The following is a 12,101-nucleotide window of genomic DNA, read 5'->3' as shown; positions in this document are numbered from 1 at the left end:
AATTACAAATTAATTTTATAAAGTTTTATACAAAATATATAATTAATTTATTAAATTATTTTATTTTAACATATAATGTATATATTTGAAATTTTAAATAATATATTTAAAAATGTTTAAATTATGTGAAATTTAATATATATATATATATATATATAAGTATGAAAATAATATAATTTGATTTAAGATCTGAATTGATTATTTCTAATTTTATATAAAATATTAAAATATATAATTTACAATTATACATGCGCTGATCATCAAGTTTTATAAACTGTACGGACAAACGTTGTGGTGGGCTAAAGTGGGGCTTGGCCTATGATGATTGATAATTTAGGAGCTGTTTGTTTTTAAAAGACAATTTTTTATTATAAAATTATCATTTTAATTTTATGTTATGAAAATTTAAAATAAATAGACCCGTATATTCAAATAAAATTAATTTTTAAAATATTATTCTTGGACAATTGTTTTACATTAATTATTTTATTAAATCTTAAACAAGCCAGTCATAAATTGATTCAATTAATTTTTAAATTCCTGATGGATACCAAACAAGAGTAAATTTTTTTGGTCAAATAATTATAATAATCGTCTTTTATATATGATTTATAATAATTAATTCTTAAACAGAAAAAAATTTTAAATATTAATTTTATGTCATTGCAAATATTTTTTATATTATATATTTTCAATTTAATGTAAATATGTTTGAATTTTTATAATTTATTTTTAAATATTTAATATAATAGAAATATTTATTATTAATAATTAAAAAATTTATGAACTTTAAAAATAGTCATATAATATATTTAATTAAGTATTTTAAAGGCTTAATTTAATTTTAAAAAATATTTTCATATTTGTATAAATTTAAAAAAAATTACATTCAATTTACATCTAATAATTAATAAAATAATAAATTATAATTTATTTATGTAAATTAAATAAAAATTTAGATTAAATGTAAAAAAATTTAGATTTATTGTGAGAAAATTTTATCTTTTAAAAAAATTAATTACTTTAAGAAAGATGAAGAATTATGATAATGAAATAACACAATAAAGCTTGGAGAAAGAGCACGATGTGCTGATGTCAAATCACATAAAGCAAACTATGATTTAACTCAGGCAACCCTTGGCTGTCGTTAAGTCGTGACCCTGTTGCGCATCTTAAATTCTCAGTGGCTCCCGCAGGGATGTTACCCTTTGCATCATGCTCCACTAATATATAATATAATATTATTTTTTGATTGGGTTGGGGAAATGCTATAGATCAGATAAGAATGATACCCGATGATATTTTATTTTATTTTTTCAATGAAATTTAATAAATTTATTTGATATTTATTATTAAAATTAATTGGAGTCACAAATAATTCAATATTACTTAAATAAAACGAAAAACTAAAAAAAATAATATTATTTTTTATTTTTACAAAAAAATAATTTTATTTGCCTATAAATATATATATTTTTTAACGATCATTTGTTAAAATTATAGCACAATAACTAATAAACATGTGCTTTTAAATAAAAATGTTATAAAAAATTAAAATTTATTATCTTTTTCATTATCCAAAAATTAAATTAAATTTTATTCCACGATTTAATGAAATTTTTACTTGAGTATAATCAATTCCACCCCATTTCATTTCATCTCACTTGGTTTCCTTCAAAGTTATGCCAAGTGTACCGCTGCTCTTGATCATAGTGCTGAATTTTAGGGAGAACTTGTTATTATTTTGTTTTCTGAATAATTGATTCTTATAGAATAGATAGAAAGGCCAAGGATAATTTATACACACATTTGTTATCCACGAATTCCTTCCACGAGAGAAGGACAATGATTCCCGAACTTTCAATTTCAACACAAAAGTACAAAGCTGCAAACAAAGCAACCAACAAATCCCCACCAATATCATCAACATTCTTCTCCCAGTTCACTTCGTCCATATCATCAGCCTCGTATGTATATCTCTTCTTTTTTTGCAAATTACATCTCTATTCATATTTCATACCCATGCTAAAACTCATTTTAAAATCACATTCACTTCTTGAAACGCTCATCCTTTTTTTTGTTCTAACATTTTTGCGTTTTAAATAATTAAACAAAAAAGTTACAACAAAAATAGATATAATCTGTCTGCTATATTAAAATAGCAGAAAGCGTTTAATTAAAATCCAAGGGTTAATATGGTAATGAAACTTCAACTTTCAACTTTGAACCCGTTCACGCTTGTTTCATGCAAAATTTCCGCTTCTCCGACACCACCGCCCTCTGCAGATCCTCCATGCACACATCGCCGCCACAAACCACCATCCTCGTGCCGTCGTTAACGACGACGTTCTCCACACTCCTCCAATCGCAACGAACCCCATCCACAACCTCACACACCACCACCACCTCCGGTTCCGACGTATTCCTCACGTACACAAAATTCCCAATCCAAGTCACCTCTACCGAACCTAATTCCGAACCTCCCATCAGCTTCTGCACCATCTCCTTCGGCATCTCATCCACTTCCTCCATCCCCGAACCTAATTCTCCTCTCATAACCCACAACTTCACCCCTTTCACGTTATCCGCTTCCCCCACCACCCCAGCCACCATCAACCTCTCCCCTAGGGTCCCAGTGACGCAGTAACTAACACTCTGATCGGGTCTCAGATTGAACGGTCCCTTCCATGTTCCCGTTACAGTGTCGAATGAGTACGTCACGCCGGAGTGTTTCTCCGTCACGTGCATCGTTTTTCCGGTGACCGCTACCGACAACCACGTCGACGCCGTCGAGCCTTTCAGCAGCGCCGGCATGGATTGACAAACCACCCAAGCGCGGCTCTCCGTGTCGTACATCTCCACCGCCATCGGGTCGTCCTCGAACTCCCACGCGCCGCCGGCAACAACCACGCGCTTGCCCACGCGCGCAACGATGGGATCGACGCGCCACACGCGAGGGGCGGGCGCGTGGTGCCAGTCGAGGTGAAGCGCGTCGGTGGAGAAAGTGAACCCGGCAGGGGAGAGCGTGTAGAGCAGCGTGGAGTGAGATGATCGAACGGGAGAAGCGTGACGCGCGTTGTACTTGATCTCCAACCACGCGTGGGAGCGGGGGTCGTAGGCATGCGCGGTTGTCACGTGCGAGGCGCGGGTGCTCTGAGTGAGGATTATAAGCCATGGCTTGATGGGTCTGACATGGGCTATGGAGGAGAACACCGCACGGTTCCAGGCCTTTGACACGTGACAGGCGGGGACCAAGTGAATGAGTGGCACGTGTGATAATATGGCCTCTAAGATGTCCCCGTGGATGGGTGCTTCTTCTGGTGCCATTGGATATGTTTACGAACAGAACCTGCGTGTTTCAGTGGCTTTTGTGTTCTTTTTTGTTAGTGAGTACAATGAGAGGAAAACTAGGATTTGTGGAGTTTATATAGATGGTGGAAAAGAGATTTGAAAAAATAGGTCCCACAACTGTCCAATGAATGAGTGCCACCTCATTAGCATCAGTGTGTGATTTGGTAGTTGATTGCAACTTCTCATCTCAAATTAATTTCGTGTTAATCCGTTTGAGAAATGTTATTTTAACACCAAAACAGGTGTTTGTACTAGAGATCCAGTATTTTTAGGTGATAAAATATTTTTTATTTGTATTATTTATATTCTTTTATACATAAAAATATTTTAATACTACAAAATATTAAGTGTAAGATATAAATGCCTATTTTGAGTTAAATCATAACTGCTTTTATATCTTTGATTTTTCACTGGCAAATCCATTTCCAAACTGTGAACATAGTAGTATCTTGACACGTACGGGGTTACTCTAAGTGAGTTTTTGTGAATGAAAAATGATTTTTTTGGGGTAATTTTAGCTGTATTCTAGAAGAACAAAATTAGAAACCAACTTTCAATTTCTTTTGAAAAAGATGGCCATACTTACACTATTGGAGGTCGGTGATTTTGTAATAATCATGAATTTGTCGAAAATAGCAGGCATTGATTGAGCCATTAACTTACTTTTAATTTGACGCACCAAGAGCTGTCGATACTTGTTAATGCTTCAACGGTAATTAGATTCTAATTTACTTAAATTTGTATAATTTAGATCACACTCAATTATGGAAGCGCTACGATGATGTTAGTAGAATTTCAGTAATAGGGTGATAATTATGCGGCAATAACAGCGATGGACCGATGGTATAGATAGCAACAATAAATTATTGCGTCTTAAGCTGCCGCCACCACCCCGACGAAGACGGTGGGAAGCGTGGTGTTCCTTTTTAAAAAATATAATTATTTAACATTTTTAATAGCTATAGTGAAACACTTCTGTATTTTTTTAAATAATCACTTAAGTATATTTTTATGCATCATACTTTAATATATATTTTTAATCATTTATAGTAAATTTTTATTTATTAAAATCAAGTCTTTTTATCAAAATTATATCTAATAATTAATAAAAGTGTAATAGAGGCGTATAAAATATTTAAATAAAACAGTAAATAATATGAATAAAATATAATAAATTCATTTATATAATTTAATGATACGTTACATATTTATTATATTTATTTTTATTATTAGATAAATTTTAGAGTAGGATCTTATTTAAATAACGAGAATAAAATGTGATCAATTAAAATTTAAGTTACGCATGAGTAAAATGATTCAAGCAGCAAATAATTAATAAAATTAAAACAGTCATATAAAATACTTATAATTCAAACAATAAAATTGTTATAGTAATTATGAATTTGTGGACTATGATTAAGGATAAAAATAATTTAGACAACTTGCTAGAGACACGCGATCTAGTTAGTTGGTATTTGCAACAAGTTATGTCATGTGTACTTTTGATCTGTGCATTTGTTACGAGGTTAACCAGAAGGATTAGATTTAAGTTGGATATGTGCAGAAGGTTTATTTAAATTTATTCGATAAGATGTACGGTTTAAATATTAAAATTTTAGTACACTCAAACTTTTTAAATTCAATCCTGAATTAAAGTTTATGAGTTTTAATTAGATTTAGACATTTTTAATTTAAAAATGTGGGATAATTTTAGTCTGTAAAAAACACTAAAATAAAAACTTTAAACAGGAGAAAAGTGGGAGGAGGGACCACGGATTTTTTAGTTTATTATATTATTAAATAACTTTATATAATATCAAAAATTGCAAAAAATAAGTAATAAATATGATAATACAATTTGAAAAAATAATTATATAAAGGGTGAAAGAAAAAATAATTTAAAAACGGTATTATGCTATCCAAGAGTGTGTGGCACCTGATTAATGTCAAAATGTGAATTAGTGACATATTGGAACCTGCACCCATGTCAATTCATGTTTAATTAAAGTATTTATATTTGTACCCACTCATGTATTCATACCAGTGCAGTTCGTAAAAGCAGTCCTAATCTTAGCTATTTTTACTCCTAATAGCAATTAAATGGATGTAATAGAATTACAACTTACTTCATAAAAAACATAATATCACCATTTTAAAGTGAAAATTAAATTACTACATGTGGTAGTTCCTATGCATAACTTTTTAAAATATATTTATATTTTAAATTTTTTTTGTTAATCTTAATTTTTAGGATTAAATTTAAATATTCATAAATAATATTTTTTAATAAAATTTTTGTATTATTAGCTGCTTATCTTCAATTTAAAAAAAAAATAAAGTTAACAAAAACTCTTTAAAAAATAGAAAATCTCGAAGATAACAAGACGTTTTCCTCACAGCCAAGAAACTAAACTTGAATAATGGCAATAAGAATGTGCCGCAAGAGACTAAAGCGCAAAATTTTCAGTTATTCATACTAAATTCTTAGTGGCACGCATTAAACACATAATAACTGCACTGCTTTAATGGTGTGTGAGGGTAGTATTAACTGTCTTGTATTTTTGATAGGCTAAGGAACAAGGGAAGTGTGACTTCCATGAGTAGAAATTTTGCTATTGAATTTAAAAAAACTACCCGTTTGAGACATTAATTAAGATACCAGCAAATGATTTAAAAGCATATTATATGATCTTGGTATTCATGCACCTGTTGCAAATTTTTTATTATTATTACACTAATTATTATATCTTTCATTTTTTTTTCTATTTTCTTCTTACTTTTTACTTTGGTGCATACCCCTAAAGAGTGTACAATAATTATTATTCATTCCGTTTATATCAATCTGTTTGTTATTATTGTATCAATATTCAAAACGAGTCTACCTGGCTAATCTAATCGTCCATTCATAAAGCACTGAATCATTGTGGGGGACCCTACCTGCTATACATTGATAAAACTATAAAAAGTGAATTACCAAGGAATAATAATAACAATTATTATTATTATATATTTGTAAATATTAATTAAATCATTAAAATATTTTTTAATTTATTAAGTTGTCAAAAAAGAAGTAAGAATGAAGCACAGTCATTTATCTGAAATATAGATAGTGAAATTAGAAAAAGCACATAAGCACCCAGAAATATAAAAATGTATACTAAAACTGGTAATAGTATGAGTGTATGTTTTTTCTTTTTTCATAACATGAGTATAGAAACATACACTGTTTTAAAACTTTATTCATGATCAGGAATTGAAATTGTTTTTATTGAAACTAACTTATTCATGATATGATATATGAGCTTGAAAGCATAGATCTTCAATTCCATTCTTCTTGTATCCACTTGTGTTGATTTTGGTATGGTTTTGGTCCTCCATACTTAACGTGCACTTCAGTTGTATAACTGGGATTGGCTAGACGGATTTGTTTTAGACGAGTTAATCTTTGCACTGTTTTTCAGATCGACCTGGTCAAGTTTGGATTGAACTGAAGTAGACAAATTAACGGTGGCTATGAGTTTTTCCATTATTATTATTTAAACTATATGTAATAATAGTGTTATTTTTTTATTAGGATTAAAATTGTATATAAATATCTTGAATAATAAGTGTAAGCATATTGCCATTAAAAGTTAACACGTCTTGTAAAGAAAAATTTTAATTTTAATTAAAAAACACCAATAGTATTACAGTTAAATATTTATTCCTTTAATTAATTTTCTAATTTTACTTCAACCAGATTGATCTCCACTATGCCATACAATAATGGAGAAAAAACACGTAACTCATTTTTTTAAAAGAAAATTTGTGTTAAGATCCTGAACTTCAAAACATTTCCCAAATGTTTTCATGGATTTTAGATTAATCTCAATTAGTTTACACATTTACACACGCACACACAATGAATTTCATTATTTTGTTAATTAATTGATAAAGCTTATGAACAGTAGAATGTATGTAGACATGTTTATTCACATTTTTTTTTCTTTTACTTTTTCATTTTATCATTGTTTAAAATTTTTAATTGAAGTAGTTTTTATTTTATTCTTTTCACATATGGGTAAAATTATTGATATTTGAATATACATATTCACAAAAAAAATTTTGGACATTTACAATTATGTTATTTTTAACAATAACCAAAATCATTCGAATTTACTAGTTTATACATCATACATAATACTAAAAATGGTAAAAGATTAAATAAATAAATACAGTTTTTATTTCTATTTGAAAAATTAAAAAGTAAAGATAATTGTGGTAATATAATTAAAACATAAAACGGTTATATTTAAAAATAAATAAATTTAAATTAACGATATCTTTTTTTTACTTTACACAACTTCTTATTATAAAAGAACTAAATTTAAGTAAAAGGTAAAGTTATTACTTATAAATATATGTCTAAAACCACAAAGAAAAACGTATATAATCATGTGATATATAATCATGTGATATAAAAACGTATCATTTAAAATTTAAGGATCAAAACTTGCATTATTTGTATTAAAAAAAAATATGAAACTTCGAATTAAAAATTTTCTAAGACAATTTTATACAAAAAATATTTTATCAGAATAATTATTTATCAAATAGATGCTTGGTTTTTCCACAAAACCGTCTGCGCGTAGGGACACATACAACGACTTACAGAAATGAACAATGATTGATAGAAAGGAACCGACTCCAGTGGAGTGGGGAACATCAGTATTATTCATACAACAAGGAAATTTTTAATTTTAAATCTTAAAGTTAATTTTAATTAATTTAAAATATTTTTTAAAATATATTTATCATGTTAAATATATAATAGATATTATTTTCAAAAACTTCAAATTAGTTTTAAAATTTAAAATTAACAAAACTGTTTATACAATTTTGTTTTGTGTAATCATTATTTGATGGAAATGTTAGCAGCATCCTAAAATTAAAAATTAAATGTAAAAAACTGAAAATAAAAAATTATTAATATATTTTTATTATATTTTCTAATTTATTAACATTCTAACTAATATATTTTCTTATGAATAAAATATATGATTCGTGGATGTTAATTTTTATATTATTTTATATGTTTTTTTTATATATATAAAAGATGTAATTTTGAGAATTTTTGTGTCACCATAGTTTTATAGTTGAATAAAATAGCAGATAATATTTTTATATCTTTCTCTTTTATATAATCTTTTTATTTTATATATTTAGTTTACATGATTCCCTGATACATTAACGTATTCGTTTACAAAACTTACATAAGAAAATATATTTTATTTTAGTAAAAATACTGATTATGAACATAAAAATATTTATTGAAAATTAATTGGAATGTAAATAACGTTCAATAATTAACATAACCGTAAATAAGATATTGACTATTTATTGGTGATTCTATATTTCGGGGGATCATACATCTAGAAGCGCGGTTGTTGAGTAACAGTGAGGTGAATGTTACTGATAAGCTATTTTTATCAATGTGTGGACACGTGGTTTATCTAAGTTGAAAAAGTTATATATTTTGTTGAAGAAAACAATATAAATAAGAAAAGAAGATGGTTACATTTAGTTTAAATTAACCCGTAAATCTCAAATTGTTGTGCTTTTTTTAATAAACTAACATTAGAATTAATTTAATTTTACCTAGAAATTAAATCTAATGCTTGAAACATACTTTAAAAAGATTTAAATTAATTTAGAATCCATTTTTATTACTAAAATTCAATACAAAAACATTTATTTTATTATTTAAGATTTGTAGTTTTATTTGAAGTAAAATCACATACTGTTGTACTTGACTGGTTGTTTTTAATATTTAGTAATGATTCAGGATTTTTTGTAAATTGGTAACTATTTTTGAAATTTCAAGATTTGATTTGCAAATCATTTGAAATTGATTTTTGCACGTCTCAAGCGCACTCATGCTTTACGAATTATAAGTGGACTCTAAAAAAAAGAAATAAATTAAATATTGTAATCGTTAGTTGTTAGTACCTAAACTGAATTCCCTTTTTGAGTCTTTGACGGTGTAAGCAACTTAAGACACCGCAATTAATGCTGTAAAATATGGGAAGACATTTTTTTGTCATGTAAAGACATCTTAATTTCTTCAATTCCAATTAACTAATCTAATTAGAGCTCACAACAATGTATTAGACTCTCGAGGCTAGATATGTGAGAATTGGAAACATTCACGATTGTTGTCTTGGTCGGGTGGGTTTTAGGTGAATAGTTTGAAAACAAAACACATATATATCGGCGGTGGAAGACAAATATGAAGATTGGAAATAACAACAATGATCTGTTTATCACCAACCAAAGGGGTGTTAATCAGTTAACATGGTCTTTCTGGTGCTAAGCTACAAGCCTGATGTCATTTTTGTCAGGAAGAGGGTACCAACCACACCCTAATTAATCATTAAACTTAAACGGGACCATCATAAGTTCAAGAGCCGCTAGCGAACACAATTCCCGTTACTTGTTTACAATTTATGACAAATTAAAAACATATGGGATTTTAAATATTACAAAATATTTTAATTCCTAGCCCAAGTTTTTGTTATTTAAAGCAACAAATTAGTGTCAAAACAAAGCTGCTTAGAAAATTATTATTTTAAGTATTATATGTTAATGAGCAATCTCATCGTATTTCTAGAAGGATTAGATGCACCCAAGTGCTTTTGAGCTCCATACAAAGAGTGGGCCCCAATGCCTTACGCGTCCGATATTCGCAGTCTCTGCTCCTTATGCGTGAAAAATGGGGCAAAAAAAGGCATGGGGCTTCTAGAAAAGGAGTCCGAAAAGCATTATAGTAATCAAAAAAAGCTTTTATGATTTTGTTTATAACAACATACAACACTGTTAAATAATCATGTTTTGCAATAACATAATCTTTAGGTAGATTCGGTGGTTACATTTGATTTGATTTTTACATAAGACACGAGGTCAATAGAAGACTGAAAACAGATGTCTAGCAAGTAAAATTGTCGAGACCGATCGTTTAAATATTTTGATTGACATTTTACTTATTTGCTTTCAAACATTTTCTATTTACTTCTATTTTGAATGACTCGGTTTCCCACTTATTGTCACTTTTATATTTAAGATATGGTTGTTATTAACGACAATGAAATTAAACTGCACGAAAGATGATAATAAAATAAAACGATAAATGTGTTAACCATTTATTAATAACTTATATTAAATAAATGCAATAACATAATTTTATCTAATTTTGAATAAAAGTTGTTAACCTTAATTTTTATGATTAAATTTTAGTAATTAATAATAGTAAAATTATATATATATATATATATATATATATATATATATATATTATATGTGTGATTTACTAGGTTTGATTTTAATTAAATGCATGTAAAAACATTCAAGTACGAGACAGGATGAGTACTAAAGTACTATGCCTGCATTCATTAAATTTTGTAAGTTTTTCAGAAATGCTCATTAAATCTAATTCCGATGGTCCAAAGGCAGAGCTATGTGTTGTTATAAGAGACGTTAATTTTGGTAAAAGAATAATATAAATGATAAAAAATATCTTTTAACTTAATTACATTTTTAATAATGAATTATCTATTTTGCCACTCCAACAAAAATCATCTAGACAATTGTCATCCCTAATTGTTGTTGCTGTGATTGTTTCCTTTCACGTTATTGGTTCAAAAGTTGTAATTAAATCATCCTTAGACTTCTAAACATTCGTGGTGTTTAACTAAGTAATTTAACAACTGATTGACATCCATTTTATTTCCATAACTAAGATAATTAATTGTTTTTTCAAACTCATGAATGCCTTGTTCAAAAGTTGCTTCATTTAAGTTTTGTTTCTTGTTAAATGTTTATTGTCCAAGTTAAGATTGCAAGATTAGTAGCATCTCAAACACTAATCTTTTTTTGGATTAAATTCTCCTGATCCATATATAGCATTCTAATACTTTACTGTAAAGCCTCTTGCGACAGTGTATCTTGAGAGTTAAAATTATCCCAATGTCCCATGGTTGGAGATTATATGTCAGGTTAGGTGGGGGAAAAAAAACAAACTCAACATTTTATATATATCCCTTTTCGATGGAGTAGACAATTGTCTGCTACCGACAAAAGTCCTCCTCATTTATTTTTAAGTTCATCTAATGAACACATTCGTCAAAAGCAGCACACTAGTAATCCATGCTCTTCTGTTGGCACAGTTTCGACAATTCCCTATATTGACATTCTTCAAGCAACGTGACTTTGTATATATTTCAAAATCTATAAAGGATTTTTAAAGCCATCTACCATCCTCGTTGCAACATATAACAAATGTAAGCTGTTGTGTATAGTTTTTTATGTCATTTCTATAATACTTTCCTTCATCATATGTTGAATGTATTGAGTTCTAGTTAAAAAAATGTTGCAGATCACTTGTATTGAACTTATTTCATTAATTAATACAATGAATATTGTTGAAGTATTAAAACTAATGAATATTATTTAGGTCTAGTTTAAAAAAAATTAATAAATAATAATGAGTTAAAGCTTAAGTAAAATAAATACTTTTATAATTTAAAACTAACTTATATTTTTTTTAAATGTTTTATTTAATATCTCTAAAACTTACAAAATATAAATTACTTTTAATTTGTAAAAAGAACTCATTTATTATTTAATTAATTTTGTATTAGTACTTTTCTGTAAGTTTACCCAAATTGGATTGTATTCACTTTCACACTCGGGTTAGGCTAATGAGGCCAAAAACT

At 28.0% G+C, this 12,101-nt stretch overlaps 1 protein-coding gene across 1 annotated transcript; it reads right to left on the bottom strand.

Moving 5' to 3' along the window:
• Positions 1 to 2,079: 2,079 nt before the first annotated feature.
• Positions 2,080 to 3,548, bottom strand: LOC113869268 (F-box/kelch-repeat protein At1g23390). Its single transcript, XM_027505510.1, has one exon. The coding sequence runs from the start codon at positions 3,325 to 3,327 to the stop codon at positions 2,233 to 2,235; it is 1,095 nt and encodes a 364-aa protein (XP_027361311.1). The 5' UTR covers positions 3,328 to 3,548; the 3' UTR covers positions 2,080 to 2,232.
• Positions 3,549 to 12,101: the final 8,553 nt, after the last annotated feature.

The sequence above is a fragment of the Abrus precatorius genome, unplaced genomic scaffold (assembly GCF_003935025.1).
Source record: "Abrus precatorius isolate BTA unplaced genomic scaffold, Abrus_2018 Scaffold6, whole genome shotgun sequence".
NCBI classification, from domain to species: Eukaryota; Viridiplantae; Streptophyta; class Magnoliopsida; order Fabales; family Fabaceae; genus Abrus; species Abrus precatorius.
The sequence above is the reverse complement of the archived record's forward strand: the minus strand, read 5'-3'. Positions and strand labels throughout refer to the sequence as shown.

What these genes read in the sequence shown, in the direction of transcription:
- LOC113869268 (XM_027505510.1), bottom strand. Translation starts at nt 3,327, where the DNA reads ATGGCACCAGAAGAAGCACCCATCCACGGGGACATCTTAGAGGCCATA.